General features: G+C 38.7%; 1 protein-coding gene across 1 annotated transcript in view; it reads left to right on the top strand.

Annotated features, from left to right (window-relative positions):
• The window catches only part of LOC133072027 (conserved oligomeric Golgi complex subunit 2-like), a 121,906-nt gene extending 96,317 nt beyond the window's left edge, over positions 1-25,589 (top strand). Inside the window, exons 7-8 of the mRNA XM_061164799.1 lie at positions 12,416-12,569; positions 24,163-25,589. Of these exons, the coding sequence (XP_061020782.1) occupies positions 12,416-12,549 (134 nt within the window). The 3' untranslated portion in view covers positions 12,550-12,569; positions 24,163-25,589. The remainder of the gene's footprint in view (positions 1-12,415; positions 12,570-24,162) is intronic.
• Positions 25,590-25,624: the final 35 nt, after the last annotated feature.

A 25,624-nucleotide genomic window follows, 5' to 3' on the forward strand; every position in this document is an offset into this window, starting at 1 on the left:
TACACAAAGTAAGAAGATGTAATTTATGTCATAAAACATTGCAGGAGAGTAAAATATAGAGCTTTTGTATGTGTTTGAACTGAGAGTTGTTATCAGTTTAAATAGACTCTTACAAATATAGGTTATTTTATATGAGGCGTATGTTATTCACAAAGAAAAAAACCTATAATAGATACACAAAAGATATAGAAGAAGGAATCTAATCATACCACTACAGAAAATGCTCAAATCACAAAGAAAAAGGCAAAACAAAGAAGAAAGAAACAGAGGATTACAAGCCAGCCAGAAAATAATAACAAATTGTCAATAATAAGTTCATACCTCTCAATAATTACTTTAAAAGTGGACTAAGTTCTCTGAGCAAAAGACACAGAATGTTTGGATGTATTAAACGAACAAACAAACACACACAAGACCAATGATATACTGCTCACAAGAGACTTACTTCAGATCAAAGAGCACAAGTGAAGGGACAGGAAAAAAGTGGAATCCAAAAGAAACCAAGGATATCTATACCTAACTCAGGCAAAAAAAAAATGTCTAGCCAACATCTGTAAAATAGACAAAGAAAGATGTTATATAATGTTGAAAGGGTGAGTTTATCAAGAGGATATAATATTCATAAATATGTTCTCAATATAAGAGCACTTAAATATACAAAGCAATTATTATATACCCAAGTAGAAAAATAGACACAATACAATAGTATTACAGGACTTCAATATCCCATTTTCAAAATGGATAGATTATCCACACAGAAAATCAATATGGGAACCATGGACTTAAATTACATGGTTATCTGGATGAACTTAACAGACATTTACAGACCATTCCATCCAGCAGCACCAGATATTGTGTTGAGAAGCTGCAGCTGGTGTGCTGAGTTAGGAATATGCAGATTGTGACCTGCAGAATGAGGGGAATAAGCCAGTTACACAGATTCAGCAGGCATATCCCTCAGTTTCTGAGCTCCCACATTTGCAAAGTGAAGCCCACAGGGTCGTTTTTACTGACAGCACAACTTCAATACATTTACACAAAGTAAATAGAGTCACAAGATTTGTTTTTTCCAGGTTCCAGAAGTAGCGGAAGATGGGATACAAGGAGCTGAAAAAATGGCAATCCTCAAACCCATATCACCAGTGAGAGCAAGAGATATACAGCAGGGTAGCAAACATCTATTATTTAAATGGTGCTTGGAGGCAGAGTTACTAACTTTTCATGGAACTCACTCTAAGTAGTTATGTTAAAAGGTGCTCTGGGAAAAACAAAGTGGGAACCTACAGTGTAAATACTAACTCCTTATCTAAATGCCCAGCTTTTGCTTTGAGCAGGGTTATGCCTAGACAGCAACTTAGGAAAACAAAAGGCATTTTTCTCATCACAAATACGCACATGAAATATTCCCCAGAATAAATCATATGTTAGGTCACAAAACAAGTCTTAAAACAGTTAAGGAAACTGAAATAATATCAAACATCTTTTCTGACCACAATGGTAAGAAGGCTGGAAATCAATTACAAGAAGAAAACTGAAAAATTTACAAATACATTGAGATTAAAAAATATGATCTTGAGAGAACAAGCTGGCAGAGGAGTAGGTGGATGTGACCTTTCTCTACACAGATTCATCAGGAATACACCTTCAGACACAGACATGCATGCAGAACACCAGCTGAGAGTGGACAGGAAAACCTGACCAGCAGAAAAAAATGTATAGAACCACACAAAAATCCATAGAATGAGGAACTAGGGTGAAAACAGGAGTGTTAGTAGGACTGGCCCTACCCTCAGCAGGTGGGAGAACTGAAGCAGGGGTCCAATCCCCACAGGGGGGCAATTGTCTGAGTCAGAGGAGAAACATTTAAGGCTGAGAGGGAGACAGCTGTTCTGTGGCAGCCTAAATGGAATGAGAATCAGACAGTCCTTGCTGCACACATACACACCCCAAACAGGGACACAGGTCCCCTGGAAGGTGCAGCAGCTGGGAGCTGGAGTTTAGGGATTGTGGAGCAAACCCAGGGTGAGAGCTGCTGCTGACAGTGGAGAGACAGATTGAGGGGATGTGAGGGAGAAGATTGTGGTGGGAAATGCCTGTGGAGGAAAGCCAGGTAGCCATGGAAGCAAGGTGATACTGCTGAGTCACACATAGCGGGTGAACCCATTATGATAGCCTCTCTCTCCCCACCTGCCAGCATCGGCAGCTGAACAATAGACAGGCCTGCCCATCAAACGTCCGGCACACTGAACTACAGAGTAGGACCCCACCCAGGGTGCTACTTTAAGTAACTGATGTGCCTATCTACAGAGTAGGACCCCAGCCAGGGTGCCCCTTTGAGTGCCTGATGTGCCTATCTACAGAGTAGGACCCCACCCAGGGTGCTGCTTTAAGTAACTGATGTGCCAATCTACAGAGTAGGACCCCACCCAGGGTGCCGCTTTAAGTAACTGATGTGCCAATCTACAGAGTAGGAACCCAGCCGGGGTGCCCCTTTGAGTGCCTGATGTGCCTATCTACAGAGTAGGACCCCACCCAGGGTGCCCCTTTAAGTAACTGATGTGCCAATCTACAGAGTAGGACCCCAGCCAGGGGTGGGGTGGGGGGGTGGGGGGCTCTACGTGCCTGATATATTGAACAACACAGAAGGACCACAGGCAGTGGGGCCCTCTAAGTGCCTGAATGGGCAGAGCTACAGAGAAAGACTGGCCAAAGAGGCCTTCTGATCGCCAACTAGAAGAGGCTCCAAAAAAAAGACACTGATAGGGCCCTAACTCCTGAAGTGGAGGCAGTCGGTGTCCCTGCACACTTGGCCCCACCAGGGTCCCTGCAAGACAAGCAGCTGTGCCATCTTCATGCTCAACTCTCAAAGTCTTGCATCTATATACCCAGAGTCCCTTCAGTTGTGTCCAACTATTTGCGACCCTGAAGACCATGGCCTGCCAGGCTTCTCTGGCGGGGGTTTCTCCAGGCAAGAATACTGAAGCGTATTTGCCAACACTGGTTGCCATGCCCTTCTAGAGCACTGTATTTCCTGCTGCCCTAGCCACCAACTCCTCTGAGTACCTGGTGCTTCCAGAACCCCTGTGACCCACGCAGCTGCACCACCTCCTCACCTGGCCCTCACAGGGGCAAACCCAAGTCCTCTAGGCCAGACTCAGAAGCAAACTCCCGTGAACAACCCACATGCAGAGGTGGAAATAAAATCACAATTGAAACCCAGGGGCAGTGTGGCTAAGGAAGAAGACCCAAAACCTTCCCACAGGCTGACAATCTGCAGATTAAATCCACAAGGTCAACTAGGCAGACTCTGTGTCTATGGAATATACAAAAGGACACTGAGAGCTCCCACAGAAGAAAACACACCAGTGCTGAGAGCTGTGGACACTGGAGGCAAGAACACACAGGAGGAGGACCAGATTAGCATCTGAGCTTTCCCCACAGCAGGTCCAGAGACCAGCACAGCGTTGGAGGGCATCCTAGAGAGGTGAGGTGGACTGAGACTCCCAGCGAGGGCAAGGACTCTGACAGCAGTGACTCAAGAAAACGATTTATTAATTTTTTTTTTTGACTTGTTCTGTAGATTCTTTTGGATTTTTTTTTCTTTTTTCCCCTCTTCTCCCACATCTGTTGTAGTAGTTGATTTTACTGGCAGTATTAAACTGAAGTAAGCTTCTGAGCTTTTTTCTTTTTTAAGTCACATTTTATATTGTTGTTATGAAACTCTGCCTTTACATTGTCTTTTACAGTTCTGTGGAGTTTACCTCTTTTTTCTTTCTTTCTTTCTTTTTTTTTTTTTTTTTTTTGTCTTTTCTCTTTTTTATAATTTAAATTTTTAAAGCCTATTATATTTTTCTACATTTATTCCTTCATTTGCTTTTTCTACTGTTCTTTTCCCTTGCAGTTAATCTTTAATGTGTATAAACCTTCATCTAACTCTGTTTAACTTTGTGTATCTATTCTTTCCTTCTTTTCTTTCTTCTCTTTCCTCTAAAAATGTTTGTTAGTTTTGTTTTCATTGCTTTATTCCCACTTGGCACCTTGCTTTAGATTTGTTTTCCAGTTTGTGCTTTAGTTAGTTTTGTTCTTAGCTGGTAAATAGAATTTTTTATTTCCTTTGTTCGCTGGGTCAATCTATTGTACTTAAGTTTTGTTGGACTTTTTTTTTTTTTTTTTTTACTTTGCTTATGGGTGTATATATGTGTATATTACATTATTTTCAGTATTATTTGCCTGATTTTGTAACTTCCATTTGTCTTGGATTCCTTTTTTAAATCCCACTTAATGCCATAACAAACCACTTGTGGAATCTTTGTTCCTGACCAGAGATCAAGCCCTGAGACTTTTGAGTGGGAGTGCTGACTCTAAGACCCTAGACTACCAGAGAACTAACCCTAGGGAGTATCAAATAGTGAGAACTCACACAAAGGAAACCACTTGAATGCAAGACCCGGCATCATCCAACCATCAGTAGAACCCTGTGCAGGATGCCTCTCTAAACAACAAACGAAACAAACATACAAACCCAGCCATCAACAGACAGGATTATCACCTCACTCAGCCTTGTCCATCAAGGAAAAACAAACAAACAAAAACCTCAGCACACATGTCATCCTGTGCAAAGCTTACATAAACCACTGGACAAACCGTAGGAGGGAGAAAACCAAAAGGAAAGACAAATTTAATCTTGAAAGCTGGGAAAAGGAGACTTCAAACACAATGCATTAAAAAGAATAATGAAAAGGCAGAGAAGTACTACACAAATGAAGGAACAAACTAGAAACACAGAAGTCCAAATAAATGAAGAAGAAATAGGCAAACTATCTGAAAAAGAATTCAGAATAATGATAATAAAGATGACCAAAAACCTTGAAAACAAAGTGGAGAAAATGAAACAGTCAATTAACAAAGACCTAGGAGAATTAAAGAATAAACATACAGAGACAAACAACACAATTACTGAAATTAAAAATACTTTTGAATGAATCAGTAGCAGAATATATGAAGTAAAAGAATGAATCAGTGAACTGGAAGATAACATGGTGAAAATAACTTCCAAATAGCAGAATAAAGTAAAAAGAATAAAAAGAACATAGGATAGTCTCAGAGACCTCTGGTACAGTATCAAATGCACCAACATTTGATATAAAGGAGTCCCAGAAGAAGAAAAGGAAAAGAAAGCATATGAGAAAAATTTTTGAAGAGATTATAGTTGAAAATTTCCCCAACATGGAAAAGGAAATATTCAATCAAGTCCAAGAGGCACAAAAAGCCCCATACAGGATAAACCCACAGAGAAACACATCAACACACACACACTTATCAAACTAACAAAGACTAAACACAAAGAAAGAATACCAAAAGTAGCAAGGAAAAAGCAACAAGGGAAACCCAATATGCATAACAGCTGATCTTTCAGCAGCAACTCTGCAAGCCAGAAGGAAATGGCAGGATATATTTAAAGTACTGAAAGGGAAAAATCTACAACGTATCCAGCAAGAATCTCATTCAAAACAAATGGAGAACTAAAAAGCTTTACAGACAAGAAAATTTAAGAGAATTCAGTACCACCAAACCAGCTTTACAACAAATGTTCAAGGGACTTGTTTAGTCAAGAGATACAAGAGAGGAAAAATAAAATGGCGATAGGAACATATATGTCAATAATTATTTTAAATGTAAATGGATTAAATGCTCCAACCAGAAGACACAGACTGGCTGAATGGACAGAAAAACAAGACCCATATATATGCTGCCTATAAGAAACCTACTTCAGACCTAAAGATACATATAGACTGAAAGTGAGAGAATGGAAAAATATATTCCATGTAAATGGAAAGCAAAAGAAATCTGGAGTAGCAATCTTCATATCAGACAAAATAGATCTTAAAATAAATAATATTACAAGAGATAAGGAAGGACACTACATAATGATCAAGGGATCAATCCAAGAGGAAGACATAACAATTGTAAATATCTATGCCCCCAACATAGGGGCACTTCAATACATAAGACAAACACTAACAGCCATAAAAGGAGAAACTGACAGGAACACGATAATAGGAAGAGACTTTAACACCCCACTCACACCAATGTACAGATCATCAAAACAGAAAATGAATAAGGAAACACAAGTCTTAAATGAAGCATTAGATGAGATGGATCTCAGTGATATCTGCAGGACACTCCATCAAAATGAAGAAGAATATACCTTCTTCTTAAGTGCACATGGAACATTCTTCAGGATAGGCCACATCCTGGGTCACAAATCAAACCTCAGTAAATTTAAGAAAACTGAAATCATATCAAGCATCTTCTCTGACTGAAAAGCTAAAACTGTAAGAAATACAAACACATAGAGATTAAACAACACGTTTCTAAATACCCAACAGATTACTGAAGAAATCAAAAGGGAAATAAAAAAATTTCCAGAAACAAATGACAATGAAAACATGAAAATGCAAAACCTGTTGGATGCAGCAAAAGCACTTCTAAGAGGCAAGTTTATAGAAATACAATCCTACCTAAAGAACCAAGAAAAATATCCAATAGACAACCTAACTTTACACCTAAAACAACTGGAAAAAGAACAAGAAACCCCTCAAAATTAGTAGAAGGAAAGAAATCATAAAGATCTGAGCAGACGTCAATGAAAAAGAATGAAAGAAACAAAGAAAAGATTAATAAAAGTAAAAGATGGTTCCTTGAGAAGATAAACAAATTTGACAAACTTTTAGCTAGACTCATCAAGAAAAATACTAAGAAGAATTAAATCAACAAAATTATAATTGAAAAAGGAAATGTTACAACAGACAATGCAGAAATACAAAGGATTATAAAAGACTATTTTGAACAATGATATGACAATAAAATGGATAACTTGGAAGAAATGGAGAGATTCTTAGAAAAGTTCGATCTTCCAAGACTGAACCAGGAAGAAATAGAAATTATGAACGACCCAATTACAAGCACTGAAATTGAAGCTGTGATAAAAAATCTCTGATAAAACAAAATCCCGGGACCAGATGGCTTCACAGGAGAATTCTATCAAACATTTAGAGAAGAGCTAATGTCTATCGTTCGAAAACTCTTTCAAAAAATTTCAGAGGCAGAAACACTCCCAAACTCATACTATGAGGCCACCATTACCCTGATACCAAAACCAGACAAGGACAACACAAAGAGAGAAAACTACAGGCCAATATCACTAATGAACATAGGTGCAAAAATTGTCAACAAAATTTTAGCGAACAGAATTCAGCAACACATCAAAAACGCATACACCATGATCAATTTGGGCTTGTTCCAGGGATTCAAGGATTCTTCAATAGACACAAATCAATCAATGTGTTACACCATATTAACAAATGGAAAGATAAAAACCATATGATCATCTCAATAGTTGCAGAAAAAGCCTTTTACAAAGTTCAGCACCAATTTATGATTAAAACTCTTTAAAAAATGGGCATAGAAGGAATCTATCTCAACATAGTAAAGGCTATATATAAAATATGATAAGCCTACAGCAAATATTATTCTCAATGGTGGAAAAACTGAAAGCATTTCCCCTAAGGTCAGGAACAAGACAAGGGGATCCACTTTCACCACTATTATTCAGCATAGTTCTGGAAGTCCTAGCTAAAGCAGTCAGAGAAGAAAAAGAAATAAAAGGAATCCAGATCAGAAAAGAAGTAAAGCTCTCACTGTTTGCAGATGACATGATACTGTACGTAGAAAACCCTAAAGATAGTATTAGAAAATTACTAGAGCTAATCAGTGAACTTAGCAAAGTTGCAGGATACAAAATCAATACATAGAAATCACTTGCATTTCTATATATTAACAATGAAAAATCAGAAAGAGAATTTAAAGAATCAATCCCATTCACCATTGCAACAAAAAGAATTAAATATCTAAGAGTAAACTTAACTACAGAGACAAAAGAACTTGTACACAGAAAATTATAAGATGCTAATAAAATAAATCAAAGAGGACATAAACAGATGGGGAGATATACCATGTTTCTGGGTAGGAAGAATCAATATTGTGAAAATGACAAACTACCAAATACAATCTAAGATTCAGTGCAATCCCTATCAAATTCCCAGTGACATTTTTCACAGAAGTAGGACAAAAAATTTCACAATAAATATGGAAACACAAGAGACCCCGAATAGCCAAAGCAGTCTTCAGAAAGAAGAATGGAGCTAGAGGAATCCACCTTCCTGACTTCAGATTATAGTACAAAGCTACTGTCATCAAGAGAGTATTGTACTGGCAGAAAAACAGAAATGTAGAACAATGGAACAAGATAGAAAGCCCAGAAATAAACCCATGCACCTATGGGTACCTTATTTTTGACAAAGGAGGCAAGAATATGCAATGGGGCAAAGACAGCCTCTTAAATAAATGGTGCTGGGAAAACTGGACAGATACATTTAAAACAATGAAATTAGAATACTTCCTAACACCATAAACAAAGGTAAACTCAAAATGGATTAAATGCCTGAATGTAAGACCAGAAACTTTAAAACTCTTAGAGGAAAACATAGGCAGAACACTTGATGACATAAATCAAAGCAAGATCTTCTGTGGCCCACCTCCTAGAGTAATGGAAATAAAAGCAAAAGTAAACAAGTGGGACCAGATTAAACTTAAAAGCTTTTGCACAGCAAAGAAAACTCTAAGCAAGGTGAAAAGACAAACCTCAGAATGGGAGAATACAATAGCAACTGAAACAACTGACAAAGAATTAATTTCCAAAATATACAAGCAGCTCATACAACTTAATCCCAGAAAAACAAACAGCCAATCAAAAAGTGGGAAAAAGAAAAACCTAAACAGACATTTTTCCAAAGAAGACATGGCTAACAAACATATGAAAAGATACTCAACATCACTCATTATTAGAGAAATGCAAATCAAAACTGCAATGAGATATCACCTCACACTGGTCAGAATGGCCCTCATCAAAATATCTACAAACAATAAATGCTGGAGAAGGTGTGGAGAAAAGGGAACACTCTTGCACTGTTGGTGGGAATGTGAATTGCCACAGCCACTATGGAAGACGATATGGAGATTCCTTAAAAAACTAGGAATAAAACCACCATATGACCCAGAAATCCCACTCCTAGGCATATACCCTGTGGAAACCAAAACTGAAAGAGACAAATTTATCCCATTGTTCATTGAAGTACTGTTTACAATAGATTGAACATAGAAGCAACCCAGATATGCACGAAAGATGAATGGGTAGAGAATTTGTAGTATAGATACACAATGGAATATTACTCAGCCATAAAAAAGAATACATTTGAGTCAGTTCTAATGAGGTAGATGAGCCTAGAACCTTTTATACAGAGTGAAGTGAGTCAGAAAGAGAAAGACAAATACCGTATTCTAACGCATATACACAGAATCTAGAAAAATGGTACTGAGGATTTTATTTATAGAGTAGCAAAGGAGAAACAGACATAGAGAATGGATTTATGGACATAGGGAGACAGGAGGAGAGGGTGAGATGGATGGAAAGAGTTACATTGAAACTTACATTATCATATGTAAATTAGATAGCCAATGGCAATTTGCTGTATGGCTCAGGAAATTCAAACAGGGGTTCTGTATCAACGTAGAGTAGAGGGTTCGGAAGGTAAATGGGACGGAGGTTCAAAAGGGAATGAATATGGCTGATTCAGGTTGAGGTTTGATAGAAAGCAGTAAAATTCTGTAAAGAAATTATCCTTCAATAAAAAAATAAAATATGCTCTTGAACAACCAATAGGTAAAGAAAAATTCAGTTGAGTTCAGTTGCTCAGTCGTGTTCGACTCTTTAAACCCCATGAATCGCAGCACACCGGGCCTCCCTGTCTATCACCAGCTCCCAGAGTCTATCCAGATTCATGTCCACTGAGTCGGTGATGCCATCCAGCCATCTCATCCTCTGTCGTCCCCTTCTCCTGCCCCAAATCCTTCCCAGCATCAGGGTCTTTTCCAATGAGTCAACTCCGCATGAGGTGGCCAAAGTATTGCAGTCTCAGCTTAAACACCAGTCCTACCAATGAATACCCAAGACTGATCTCCTTTAGGATGGACTGGTTGGATCTACTTGCAGTCCAGGGGACTCTCAAGAATGTTCTCCAACAACGCAGTTCAAAAGCCTCAATTTTTCGGCACTCAGCTTTCTTCACAGTCCAACTCTCACATCCATACATGACCACTGGAAAAACCATAGCCTAGACCAGATGGACCTTTGTTGGCAAAGTAATGTCTCTGCCTTTTAATATGCTATCTAGGTTGGTCAAAAATTTCCTTCCAAGAAGTAAGCATCTTTTAATTTCATGGCTGCAATCACAATCTGTAGTGATATTGGAGCCCAAGAAAATAAAGTCTGACACTGCTTCCACTGTTTCCCCATCTATTTCCCATGAAGTGATGGGACCAGATGCCATGATCTTAGTTTTCTGAATGTTGAGATTTAAGCCAACATTTTCACTCTCCTCTTTCACTTTCATCAAGAGGCTTTTTAGTTCTTCTTCACTTTCTGCCATAAAGGTAGTGTCATCTGCATATCTGAGGTTATTGATATTTCTCCCAGCAATCTTGATTCCGGCTTGTGCTTCTTCCAGCCCAGCGTTTCTCATGATGTACTCTGCATAGAACTTAAATAAGCAGGGTGACACTATACAGCCTTGACGTACTCCTTTCCCTATTTGGAACCAGTCTGTTTTTCCATTTCTATTTCTAACTGTTGCTTCCTGACCTGCAAATAGATTTCTCAAGAGGTGGGTCAGGCGGTCTGGTATTCCCATCTCTTTTGGAATTTTCCACAGTTCATTGTGATCCACACAGTTAAAGGCTTTGGCATAGTCAATAAAGCAGAAATAGATGTTTTTCTGGAACTATCTTGCTTTTTCGGTGATCCAGTGGATGTTGGCAATTTGATCTCTGGTTCCTCTGCCTTTTCTAAAACCAGCTTGAACATCTGGAAGTTCATGGTGCATGTATTGCTGAAGCCTGGCTTGGAAAATTTTGAGCATTACTTTACTAGTTTGTGAGATGAGTGCAATTGTGCTGTAGTTTGAACATTTGTTGGGACTGCCTTTCTTTGGGATTGGAATGGAAACTGAAATTTTCCAGTCCTGTGGCCACTGCTGAATTTTCCAAATTTGCTGCCATATTGAGTGCAGAACTTTCTTTCTTTCTTTCTTTCTTTCTTTTTTCTTTGTGCTCATTCAGAATTCACTTTTTTTCCTCCATTTGTTTGTATTAGTTGGAGGCTAATGACTTTACAATATTGTAATGGTTTTTGCCATACATTGACATGAATCAGCCATGGATTTACATGTATTCCCCATCCCAATCCCCCCCCCACCTCCCTCTCCACCCAATCCCTCTGCAGTGCTTTCATAGCATCATCTTTCAGGATTTGAAATAGCTCAACTAGAATTCCATCACATCCACTAGCTTTGTTTGTAGTGATGCTTTCTAAGGCCCATTTGACTTCACATGCCAGGATGTCTGGCTCTAGGTGAGTGATCACACCATCATGATTATCTGGGTCATGACGATCTTTTTTGTACAGTTCTTCTGTGTAATCTTACCACCTCTTCTTAATATCTTCTGCTTCTCTTAGATGGGTACCATTTCTATCCTTTATCGAGCCCATCATTTTATGAAATGTTCCCTTGGTGTCTCTAATTTTCTTGAAGAGATCTCTAGTCTTTCCCATTCTGTTATTTTACTCTATTTCTCTGCATTAATTGCTGAGGAAGGCTTTCTTATCTCTCCTTGCTATTCTTTGGAACTCTGCATTCAGATGGGAATATCTTCCCTTTTCTCCTTTGCTTTTCACTTCTCTTCTTTGCATAGCTATTTGTAAGGCCTTCTCAGGCAACCATTTTGCCTTTTTGCATTTCTTTTCCATGGGGATGGTCTTGATCCCTGTCTCCTGTACAATGTCATGAACCTCCGTCCATCATTCATCAGGCTCTCTGTCTATCAGATCTAGTCCCTTAAATCTATTTCTCACTTCCACTGTATAGTCATAAGGGATTTGACTTAGGTCATACCCAAATGGTCTAGTGGTTTCCCTACTTTCTTCAGTTTCAGTCTGAATTTGACAATAAGGAGTTCATGATCTGATCCACAGTCAGCTCCTGGTCTTATTTTTGCTGACTGTATAGAGTTTCTCCATCTTTGGCTGCAAAGAATATAATCAATCTTCTTTTGATGTTGACCATCTGGTGAGGTGCATGTGTAGAGTCTTCTCTTGTGTTGTTGGAAGAGGGTGTTTGCTATGACCAGTGTGTTCTCTTGGCAAAACTCTGTTAGCCTTTGCCTTGCTTCATTCCATTCTCCAAGGCCAAATTTGCCTGTTACTCCAAGTGTTTCTTGACTTCCTACTTTTGCATTCCAGTACCCTATAATGAAAAGGACACAGGAGGGCTGAGAGGAGCTACTCCACATTCAAGGTCAGGAGGTGCAGCCATGAGAAGATACCCCTCGACCAAGATAAGGAGCAGCGGCGGTGCTTTGCTGGAGCATCTGTGAAGAGATATCCCACGTCCAAGGTAAGAGAAACCCAAGTAAGACGGTAGGTGGTGCGAGAGGGCATCAGATGGCAGACACACTGAAACCATAATCACAGAAAACGAGCCAATCTGATCACAGGACCACAGCCTTGTCTAACTCAATGAAACTAAGCCATGCCGTGTGGGGCCACCCAAGATCTATGGGTCATGGTGGAGAGGTCTCACAGTATGGGGTCCACTGGAGAAGGGAATGGCAAACCACCTTAGTATTCTTGCCTTGAGAACCCCCATGAACAGCATGAAAAGGCAAAATGATAGGATACTGAAAGAGGAACTCCCCAGGTTGGTAGGTGCCCAATATGCTACTGGAGATCAGTGGAGAAATAACTCCAGAAAGAATGAAGGGATGGAGCCAAAGCAAAAACAACACCCAGTTGTGGATGGGACTGATGATAGAAGCAAGGTCCGATGCTGTAAAGAGCAATATTGCATAGGAACCTGGAATGTTAGGTCCGTGAATCAAGACAAATTGGAAGTGTTCAAACAGGTGATGGCAAGAGTGAATGTCAAAATTCTAGGAATCAGCGAACTAAAATAAACTGGAATAGGTGAATTTAACTCAGATGACCATTATATCTACTACTGTGAGCAGGAATCTCTTAGAAGAAATGGAGTAGCCATCATCGTTAACAAAAGAGTCCAAAATGCAGTACTTGGATGCAATCTCAAAAATGACAGAATGATCTCTGTTCGTTTCCAAGGCAAACCATTCAATATGGTAATCCAAGCCTATGCCCCAACCAGTAACACTGAAGAAGCTGAAGTTGAATGGTTCTATGAAGACCTACAAGATCTTTTAGAACTAACACCCCCCCCAAAAAAAAAAAATTGACCAACCTAGACAGCATATTAAAAAGCAGGCATTACTTTACCAACAAAAGTCCGTCCAGTCAAGGCTATGGCTTTTCCAGTAGTCATATATGGATGTGAGAGTTGGACTATAAAGAAAGCTGAGCATTGAAGAACTGATACTTTTGAACTGTGGTGTTGGATAAGACCCTTGAGAGTCACTTGTACTGCAAGGAGATCCAACCAGTCCATCCTAAAGGAAATTATTCCTGAATATTTATTGGAAGGACTTATGTTGAAGCTGAAACTCCAATACTTTGGTCACCTGATGCAAAGAGCTGACTCATTTGAAAAGACCCTGATACTGGGAAAGATTGAAGGTGGGAGGAGAGGGGGATGACAGAGGAAGAGATGGTTGGATGACATCACCGACTCAATGGACATGAATTTGAGTAAGTCCCGGGAGTTGGTAATGGACAGGGAGACCTGGCACGCTGCAGCCCAAGGGGTCACAAAGAGTCAGACACGACTGAGCAACTGAACTGAACTGAAATTGGTACACTCACCGTGGAAAACAGTATGGCAGTTCCTAAAATACTGAAAAAAAAGCTGCCATAAAATTTCACTTTTGGGTATATCCATAGAGAAAGACAAAAGGTTATTAAAGTGATATGTGCAGTCTGATTCTTATTGCAGCATCGTTCACAGTAGTGAAGATACAGAAACAAAATGCCTTTCAATTAAAGAAAGCATAAAGAGAATGTGAATGCAATATTATACAGCTGTGAGAAAGAAATGCTGCTAGTTGAGACTGCATGGATAGATCTTAAGGATGTTATGCTAAGTGAAATAATTCAGAAAGAAACATATAAATAGTGTGTGGTATTTTTATATTTGGAATGTTGCAAAAGTGAAACTCATAGAAACTGAGAATAGAAAGTTGGTTGCCACTGGCTGGGAACAAGAAGTGATCCGTAAAAGGGTACAAACTTATAGAAGTAGTATGAATAATGTCTGAGGATCTAATAGAAACATGGTGACTATAGCTAATAACAATATATTATATAACTGAAATTTGCTGGCGGTGTAGAACTTAAATATTCACACACATATGCAAAGATAAAAATATACAGTGTTGGATGTTTTAACTAGATGGTGGAAATTTTTTCACAATGTATATGTATATCAAATTACAATGACATTCACTTAGATATTTTATTTGTCAACAATTTTATTTGTCAACTATACATCAATGATATTGGGGAAACTTTATGTATTCAGAGTAAAAAGTAGTGTTTTAAACAGCCTTTACAAATCTTCCACTAAGATATCTGTGAAGACAGGAAAACAGATGCAAACTCAGTATTACATCAGACTAATGGGGAGTTTGATGCCAGAATTTGGGGAAAAAAATATGCCAGATGCACATACATCTTAAATAATCCTGTTCATAGTTCACTCCTCTTGGCACACTCAGGCTTCCTCATGATAAAGACAACACTAGAATCAAGATCGAGAGGTTTGATTATTTGTCCCCTACTTACTACCTGATTTAGAGACTCAGAGTCTTGAATAGCTCAGAAAATCGCTTACTCCTCCCTATATGACCAGAGGGAACACTAGTCACCTATGACCTGCCCTGAGATTGTCCGTTTGTGATTTTTCAACACTTTTCTACAGATCTTAATGCAGTGACTCTTTGGTAATTTTATCCGATTTTGTTTGTTTTTCTCCCTCTATGAAACATACTCTTTGGAGACAAGGATTATTTCTTAATTATCTCTGCATTTCTACTGCCCTAGCATATTCTTTATGACACAAAAGCTCATAACAGATGTTTGCTGAGTTGAAATAATGCAGTTAAAATTGAATTAGTGTTTTTTATTGTATGAAGTATTGTCATACATTTACACAGAAAAAATTTATAAAAACACTTACTGTGATTCATAAATAGATGTTTTCAATATAAATTACTTTTCTCAAACTATAAGTTTCCAGAAAATAAACACATTCATTCAGATTTATAAATAAAACAAAGCAAAATGCATCTGTACCTGGCTGTGTTACAGATTGTATAATATAATTTTCCAAATTAATGGAAATTACATTTCCATTTCTCTGAATAACAAAGAGTTTCTTTCTATAGTGCTGGTTTCTGTGAATGATAAGACTTTTAATAATTTCTCAAGTCAGACTTATAGAAATCTTAGATTCTTGTGCTTATAATGCCTTCTCATTGCTGAATTCTATTTTGTCTTTTAAACATAGAATTAATATACTACTACAGAATCCTCTTTTCATATTTATGATATAGCAATGCCTGGAAGCCTACATCAAATTGACTTGGCAGGCATGAACACAAAATGCCCTAATAACCGGTTATTCTGCCTTCTGTTTCACTCCCTTGATGTTTAATTTAATCTCCACGCTACAATAAAATACATATATGGCCAAATCAATGCCTTGCTTAAGGTCCATTTATGGCTCCCATCACTTAGACTTCTTATGACATAATTCTCATGTTTATGACTCATGTTTATCTCATGATATAATTCTTGCCTACTCCCTTTAAATATTATCTGTCATTACTGCACTCTCCCTTCAAAATAATATTCAAAGAATTCTATAATTTTCAAAATCTTTAAAACGTTGTCTTCAATCCAGTCAAATCAGCTGATCACTTCAACTGATTTGTCTTCTTTTGCCTCACCATCCTTTACATGTATTTTCTCCAAGAAAATCAACAAACTAGTTATTCATTTTTGTGTGGTATCAGTATAGAATTTGCATACTTCTATTATTTTACTTATTATATTCAATTATAATTATTTATCCTCATATCTGTCTCTTCTTCTCTTTATTTCCCTGCATCCAAGCCAAGAAATGTGTGTGTGTACTCAGATGCTCAGTCATATCTGGCTCTTTACAGCTCCATGGACTATAGCCCACCAGGCTCCTCTGCCCATGGAATTTTCCAAGCAAGAGTACTGGATCAGGGAGCCATTTCTTACTCCAGGTCATCTTCCTGACACAGGGATCAAACCCATGTCTCTTATGTCTTCTGCATTAGCAGTTGGATTCTTTATCACCAGCGGCACTTGGAAGGCCCATCAAGAATCTTGTTGTTCAGTCACCAAGTCAATCCTGTACCAGTCCATTGTTCCATACAGGGTTCTAACTGTTGCTCCTTGACCTGCATACAGGTTTCTCAGGAGACAGGTAAGATGGTCTGGTATTCCCATCTCTTAAAGAGCTTCCCACAGTTCACTATGACCCATATAGCTGAGAATGTTATTGGTCTTTAGATCTACAGAGTATAGAAGAGAAACTAGGACGTAATAAACTCAGAATAAGGAATAGCTGGGTCAATGATTCTTAGTGTTTTTTTGTTTGTTTAAGACGCTAAGACCTTATTTGACCAAATATTTAGATTTTTGCCTCCTCTGACCCTTCTGTGATTTTAGAAAATAATTGTGAATTATATTACTCAATATCTGTCCAATATACATTTATGTTCATATTGGCATAAGACAATAATATAAAGATATATTATAAAGTCATGTGTACAACAAGTGTGAGAATGAGACAATCTTTTCTATTTTTTTCCACATCCTGAATGAATCCTCTTAAATAGTTTTGTTGTACAATATACTACCTATTCTAAGTCAGGGCTGTTGCTATTGTTGAAGTGACAAAAGAATCAATTTCTACTGTATAGGGTTTTCTGTTTTTATTTATTTTATGGAGAGCATAAACTTGAACTGTTATTTCTTCACAGCATGAGAGGAAAGAGAACACTTTTTTTTTAATGACCACAGTAAAAACTGAAAATTTTGAAAGTACATGTTTTATATACTATTAGGGAGTGATTTCTGGAGAAGGCAATGGCACTCCACTCCAGTACTCTTGCCTGGAAAATTCCGTGGATGGAGGAGCCTGGTAGGCTGCGGTCCATGAGGTCCCTAGGAGTCGGACACGACTGAGCGACTTCACTTTCACTTTTCACTTTCATGCATTGGAGAAGGAAATGACAACCCACTCCAGCGTTCTTGCCTGGAGAATCCCAGGGATGGGGGAGCCTGATGGGCTGCCGTCTATGGGGTCACACAGAGTCAGACATGACTGAAGTGACTTAGCAGCAGCAGCAGCAGGGAGTGATTTCATGAATCATTAAAATGGACAGGTTTAGGAATTACTATCAAGACAGGTAATCACCATGGAAAAAGAACTTTTTGTTCAGTTGTTTTTGAATGATTTACCTGTCACTATGTGTTAGCTAGAGCTGTTTTGTTGCTGGAATCATGACACAGATAAAGATAAAGCCTTCAACCTGTACCAAAGATAACATAAAAGACAATCAAGATTCCATTGCTTGAACAGACTCTAATCAGATAGCTACTATTCTTGAACAAAGGTGATGAAAACTAGCTTTATGATGTCTTTTTGCTTAGAGGTCAAGTTCTAGGAAAGAAATATGAACCAAAATAAGAGTTGCCTAGTAGTGCTTCACAGTGGGGTACATTCTTTCTCTCCCTTGTAGGTGGAATCCTATTGAATAAATGCAATTTCCATTCTCTGTCTTCCATGGTCTGATAACAAAGGGAAGGAAACCAGTTTAAAGATGGAATGTGTGGTGAGGTCATAACTACTCTGTCTCCTCCCTAGTGCTCATCACAATGACTGACAACGTTTGTTAATATGGGGAAAAGCTTCAGCAACTTTGTAGATCAGAACTAGGTGTCATCTTATTTCAGGAAGGTGAAAGAATTTCTGCTGTCTTATGGCCAATGGAGTCAAACTGAAGGCATCCAGAACTGAAAAACAAACTCTTTCTAAGAGAAAATATTTAATAGGTGTGAGGATGAGACGGAGAGAAAAGGAAAGTGGGGAAGAAGCCTACGGGCCCTGCTCAGGAGCTGAGGGATGACAGGGGGGCCTCTGTGTGCCTCTGAGAGTGGTTGACAGTATTTCAATTCTGAAAGAAGCATCGGTAGAAATAGTACAGTGAAGTACAGGAGTGTAGTACCTCTATGTATACCACACCCAGGTTGCCATGCAAGGAAGATCTTTGGAAAAATGTCCCACAGCCCCTTCAGGCATCTGAAAGGAGATAGTGACTTGACTTATACTTCTCCCACCAGACGAAGAAGAAATAATAAAAACACTATGAGAATCTGGATAGACCCCATTAATATGATGTTCTCAGAACAGTTTAAATTCCTACTTCTATAAGAGAAAAATAGATAAGTATAAACTATGCTGAGAATAGATTAAAGGTGAAAAAACATGGAGCATAACAAAATCAAAATAAGACACTGCCATTTCTCTGGAATATCTGGGTCTTTGGTAACCTCAAGTTACTAAAAAGAAAAGGCAAAATGTTGAAAACACATGTTTCATGTCCTTGATGAAATTTAAAAGGAGACAACATTTATCACCCTGTTGCTCAGCTTTCATTGAGTGAGAGAATCCTTTTAGAATCTTGTGAAAATGATGGATTCTACCCAGAAAAAAATACATATGCCAACACTCTCTCACAGGAAAATGTTTCCAGAAAATTTTAGGAGCTTTATAAGCTCCCTCAAATACATCTGTTGATCCCAGATCACCCTTCATTATTCTGAGCTCTCTAGATAAATAGAATTGGTAGAAACAGACTGATTCTGATATGTGTGAATTACCTTACATAATCATGGAGCCTGAGATCCATACTGCAAAGCCTGTAGTTGGCAAGCTGGAGACCCAGGGGGTCTTGTGGTGTGAGTCCCAGTCCAATTTCAGTTCCTATCTCAGTTTGAAGACAGGCAGACCGTTTTCCTGTCTGAGAATGCTTACTTACTCAGCAGTTTTGTCCTATTCAGGCCTTCATCTGATTGGGTGAATCCTGCCCACCTTGGGGAGGGCCGCCTGTGTTCCTCAGTATAGAGATTCAGACATTAACCTCATCCAGAAACATCCTCCCAGACATCCCAGAATAACATTTAACCAGGTATCTGAGCACTCTGTGGCCCAGTCAATTTGGCACACAAAACGAACCATCATAATTTTTCATCAAGAGAAAGATGTCATGAGAAAGATGAATATATGATATCCTGTATATGTGAAATCTTAAAAATGTTATAAAAGAACTTATTTACAAAACAGAAATAGACTTACAGACATAGAAAATAAAGTCATGATTTTGTTGTTGTTCAGTTGGTAAGTTGTATTCAACTCTGTGACCCCATGGACTGTAGCACACCAGCCTTCTTGTCCTTCACTGTCTCCCGGAGTTTGCTCAAATTCATCACTATTGAGTGGGTGATGCTATCTAACCATCTCATTCTCTGCTGCCCTTTTCTCCTTTTTCCTTCCATCTTTCCCAGAATCAGGATCTTTTCCAATGAGTTGGCTCCTCGCATCAGGTGGCCAAAGTATTGGAGTTTCAGCTTCAGCATCAGTCCTTCCAATGAATTTTCAGGGTTGATCGCTTTTAGGATTGACTGGTTGGCTCTCCTTTTTGTCCAAAGGACTCTCGAGATTCTTCTCCAGCACTACAATCTAAAAGCATCAATTCTTTGGTGCTCAGCCTTCTTTATGGCTCAACTCTCACATCCATACATGACTACTGGAAAAATCATAGCTTTGGCAACTTATGATTACCAAAGGGGAAAGGAGGGGAGAGATAAATTAAGAGTTTGAGATTGATATATGCAAACTGCTATACACAAAACAGATAAGCAGTAAGGTCCTACTGTATAGATAGGGTACTACAATATCTTATAATTAACTATAGTGAAAAAGACTAAAAACAAGAATGCATACATATATATAAAACTACATCGCTTTGCTGTACATCAGAAACTAGCACAACATTTAAACTAACATACTTCGACAAAAATTTTTTTAATTAGAAAGAGAGAAAAGTGTCATAAATAAAGCACAATCTGAGATAAGCTAACATTGACAGTTCAGTTCAGTTCAGTTGCTCAGTCATGTCCAATTCTTTGCAACCCCGTGAATCAAGCACGCCAGGCCTCCCTGTCCATCACCAACTCCCGGAGTCTACCGAAACCCATGTTCACCCACTCGGTGATGCCATCCAGCCATCTCATCCTCTTTCAGCTCCTTCTCCTCCTGCCCCCAATCCTTCCCAATATTAAGGTCTTTTTCAATGAGTCAACTCTTCTCATGAGGTGGCCAAAGTATTGGAGTTTCAGCTTCAGCATCAGTCCTTCCAATGAACAACCAGGACTGATCTCCTTTAGGATGAACTGGTTGGATCTCTTTGCAGTCCAAGGGACTCTCAAGAATCTTCTCCAACACCACAGTTCAAAAGCATCAATTCTTTGAACAATGGAGATGTTTACTCTATTTATAAATAAGAAGATGCATTAAAGTAAAGATTTACTTTCTTTTAAGGTTAATCTATAGGTAAAATATACCTTTAGTAGAAGCCCTCCAAGAATTTTTCAAGTCACTTGACACGCTGATCTTAAAATTAATGTGAAAAAAAATCAAAGGCCTGAAATACATTCCTTGAGTTAAAAAAGTATTCCCTGGGTTTAAAAAGGCATTTATTTTTCCAGGTTATCAGAGTTTATAAAGATACCGAAGTTAAGATAATATGGCCTTGATTCAGGTATAGAAATGGAATAAGTAGGCCAGAGAAACAGACACATACATCCTAGTTACATTGGCTATATCTCAGGTGTGGCACTGCAGACAATGGGCAGAGAAAGAATTGTTCAATAGATGGGGCAGACACATTTGTCTTACAGGGGGAATGAAGTTGGTCTGCCACATTGTACCACATATAAATATCATTTTCTGATCCAAGTCTGATTGTGAACCTTAAACAGAATAGAGAAAATGTGACAGTAATAATTGGACACTAGGCCTCAAGTTCCCTCCCTCCACCCTGCCCTTGACAATGGTGTAGTTTGTGTATGAGGGGATTTTACACTTCTGATTAGATTACCTGATATGCCAAAGGTGAGAGATTTGTGTAGTCTTAATAAGTTTCCCAATGAGTTACATGAGTTAGGCAAAAGGAAGATTATTCTGTGTAGGTCTCATCTAATGAAGTAAACTCTATAAACGAAGACCCCTGAAGGAAGAGATTCAAAACAAACTCCCTTCCTGCTTATCGTGAAGAGGCAGAGTCATGTGTGAACTGTCTAGTGGCTTTAGTCTTATAGTTTCAGGGAAATGAATGTTATGTTCTGTTGACAGCCTGAATGAGCCTGGAAGCGGACCCCAATGCACAGGTGAGAACCCAGCATAGCTCACACATAGATTTCAGCTTTGTGAAACTGAGCAGAGAACACAGTTAAGTTGAGCCAATATTCTTGCCCTGCAAATGATAAAATAAATATGTGTTGATTTAAGTCAATTCATTTGTGGTAATTTGTTACGCTTTCTTGGTGGCTCAGACTGTAGAGAATCCACCTGCAAGGCAGGATACTTGGGTTCAATAATTAGTTAAAATGAAAGTGAAAGTCGCTCAGTCATGTCCAATTCTTTGCAACCCCATGGACTATAGAGCCCATGGAATTTCCCAGGCCAGAATACTGGACTGGGTAGCCCTTCCCTTCTCCAGGAGGTCATCCAACCCAAGGATCAGACCCAGCTCTCCCACATTGCAGGTAGATTCTTTACCAACTGATCCACAAGGGAAGCCCAAGAATACAGGAGTAGGTAGCCTATCCCTTCTCCAGTGAATCTTCCCAACCGAGGAATTGAACCCGGGCTTCCTTTATCAACTGAAAGAAGGGAAGCCAAATAATTAGTTCAGTTCAGTTCAGTCACTCAGTTGTGTCTGACTCTTTGTGACCCTGCACACAAGGCTTCCCTGTCCATCACCAACTCCTGGAGTTTACCCAAATTCATGTCCATTGAGTCAGTGATGCCATCCAGTCATCTCATTCTCTGTTGTCCCCTTCTCCTCCTGCCTTCAATCTTTCCCAGCATAAGAGTCTTTCCAAATGAGTCAGCTCTTCACATCAGGTGGCCAAATTATTGGGATTTGAACTTCAACATCAGCCCTTCCAATGAACACTCAGGATTGATCTCCTTTATAACAGACTAGTTGGATCTCCTTGCAGTCCAAGGGACTCTTAAGAGTCTTCTACAACTCGATAGTTCAAAAGTATCAGTTCTTCAGCACTCAGCTTTCTTTATGGTCCAACTCTCACATCTATACATGAATACTGGAAAAACCATAGCCTTGACTAGACAATAATTTTGTTGGCAAAGTGATGTCTCTGCTTTTTAATAAGGTATCTAGGTTGGTCATAACTTTCCTTCCAAGGAGTAAGTGTCTTTTAATTTCATGGCTGCAGTCACCATCTGCAGTGATTTTGGAGCCCCAGAAAATAAAGTCAGCCACTGTTTCCACTGTTTCCCCATATATTTGCCATGAAGTGATGGGACTAGATGCCATGATCTTAGTTTTCTGAATGTTGAGCTTTAAGCCAAGTTTTTCACTCTCCTCTTTTACTTTCATCAAGAGACTCTTTAGTTCTTCTTCATTTTCTGACATAAGGGTGGTGTCATCTGCATATCTGAGGTTATTGATATTTCTCCTGGCAATCTTGATTCCAGCTTGTGTTTCATCCAACCCAGCATTTCTTATGATGTACTCTGCATGTAAGTTAAATAATCAGGGAGACAATATACAGCCTTGAGATACTCCTTTTCTTATTTGGAAACAGTCTGCTGTTCCACGTCCAGTTCTAACTTTTGCTTTCTTACCTGCATACAGATTTCTCAGGGGTCAGGTCAGGTGGTCTGGTATTTCCATCTCTTTCAGAATTTTCCACAGTTTATTGTGATCCACACAGTCAAAGGCTTTGGCATAGTCAATAAAGCAGAAAAAGATGTTTTCCCCAAATTATCTTGCTTTTTCTTTTTTTTTTTTTCCCCCATTTATTTGTATTAGTTGGAGGCTAATTACTTTACAATATTATAGTGGTTTTTGCCATACATTTACGTGAATCAGCCATGGAGTTACATGTGTTCCCCTTCCCAATCCCCTCTCCTTCCTCCCTCTCCATCCTGTCCCTCTGGGTCTTCCCAGTGCACCAGCCCTGAGCACTTGTCTCATGCATCCAACCTGGGCTGGTGATCTATTTCATCCTTGATAGTATACTTGTTTCAATGCTATTCTCTCAGAACACCCCACCCTCGCCTTCTCCCACAGAGTCTAAAATTCTGTTCTGTACATCTGTGTCTCTTTCTCTGTTTTGCATATAGAATTATCATTACCATATTTTTAAATTCCATATATATGCGTTAGTATACTGTATTGGTCTTTATCTTTCTGGCTTCCTGCACTCTGTATAATTGGCTCCAGTTTCATCCATCTCATTAGAACTGATTCAAATGAATTCTTTTTAATGGCTTAGTAATATTCCATAGAGTATATGTACCACAGCTTCCTTATCCATTCGTCTCCTGATGGGCATCTAGGTTGCTTCCATGTCCTGGCTATTATTATCTTGCTTTTTTGATGATCCAGCAGATGTCGGCAATTTGATCTCTAGTTTCTCTGTCTGTTCTAAATCTTTGAACATCTGGAAGTTCACGGTTCACGTTTCGTTGAAGCTGGGCTTGGAGAATTTTGAGTATTACTTTACTAGCATATGAGATGAGTACAGTTGTATGGCAGTTTGAGCATTCTTTGGCATTGCCTTTCTTTGGGATTGGAATGAAAACTAAACTGACCTTTTCCAGTCCTGTGGCCACTGCTGAGTTTTCCAAATTTGTTGGCATATTGAGTGCAGCACTTTTCATCTTTTAGGATTTGAAATAGCTCAACTGGAATTCCATCACCTCCACTAGCTTTGTGGACAGTGCTGCTTCCTAAGGCCCACTTTACTTCACATGCCAGGGATGTCTGGCTCTAGGTGAGTGATCATACCATCATGATTATTTGGGTCATGAATATCTTTTTTGTATAGTTCTTCTGTGTATTCTTGCCACCTCTTCTTAATATCTTCTGCTTCTGTCAAGTCCATACCATTTCTGTCCTTTACTGAACCCATCTTTGCATGAAATGTTCCTTTGGTATCTCTAATTTTCTTGAAGGGATCTCTAGTCTTTCCCAAATAATTAGTTAAGGAATACATAAAATAAAAAGATGTAAAAGATGACAAAAACACAAACTATGAGAAGTGGAAATAAAAATGTAGTACTTACAAAATGCACTAAAACTATTGTTTTTCAGTTGCTAAGCGATGTCCAACTCTTTGTGATCCCATGGACTGCAGCACACTAGGCATCCCTGTCCTTCACCATCCCCTGCAGTTTGCTCAAGCTCAAGTCCATTAAGTTAGCGATGCCATCCAACCATCTTATCCTCTGTCACTCCCTTTTCCTCCTGCCCTCAATTTTTCCCAGGATCAGGGTCTTTCTCAATAAGTCAGCTGTTTGCATCAGATGCTCAGAGTACTGGAGCATCAGTTTCAGCATCAGTCTTTCCAATGAGCATTCAGGGTTGATTTCCTTTAGGTTGACTGGTCTGATCTTGCTGTGCTAAGAGCTCTCAAGAGTCTTCTCCAGCACCACAGTTCAAAAGCATCAGCTCTTCAGTGCTCAGCTTTCTTTGTGGTCCAACTCTCACAATGAGTGACTGAACTTAAAATAGACTGCCATATAATATATTGATATATAGGTTGATATATAAGAACCTTATGGTAACCAAATACCAACAACTGATAACAAATATGCAAAACTAAAGAGAAAGGGATACAAGCATAAAACTAAAGAAATTTGTCAAATCATAAGGGAAAATAAATAGAAAAAATAGAGGGCAACCAGAAAACAAGTAAAAAATGGCAATAAGTACATACTTATTAATGATTACTGTAAATGTAAATGAACTAAATACTCCAGTCAAAAGATAGTTGAATGGATTAAAAAAAAAAAAAAGGAAGACCCATATATGTGCTGTCTAACAGAGACTCACTTCAGATTTAACAGCACATATAGATTGAAAGTGGGGGGATGGAAAAAGATATTCCATGCAAATGGAAATAAAAGAAAGCTGAGGTAGAAATACTCATACCAGACAAACTACACTTTGAAACAAAAACCTAAATATATAAAGCAAATATTACATAAAGGATAAATTTGTACTCATACAATAATAGTAGGAGACTTTAACACGTACTTACATCAATAGATAAATCATCCAGACAGAAAATCATTAAGGAATATTTGCAGTAAATGACACATCAGATCAGATGGATTAACATTCTATA

The sequence above is a fragment of the Dama dama genome, chromosome 18 (genome assembly GCF_033118175.1).
Source record: "Dama dama isolate Ldn47 chromosome 18, ASM3311817v1, whole genome shotgun sequence".
Lineage (NCBI taxonomy): Eukaryota > Metazoa > Chordata > Mammalia > Artiodactyla > Cervidae > Dama > Dama dama.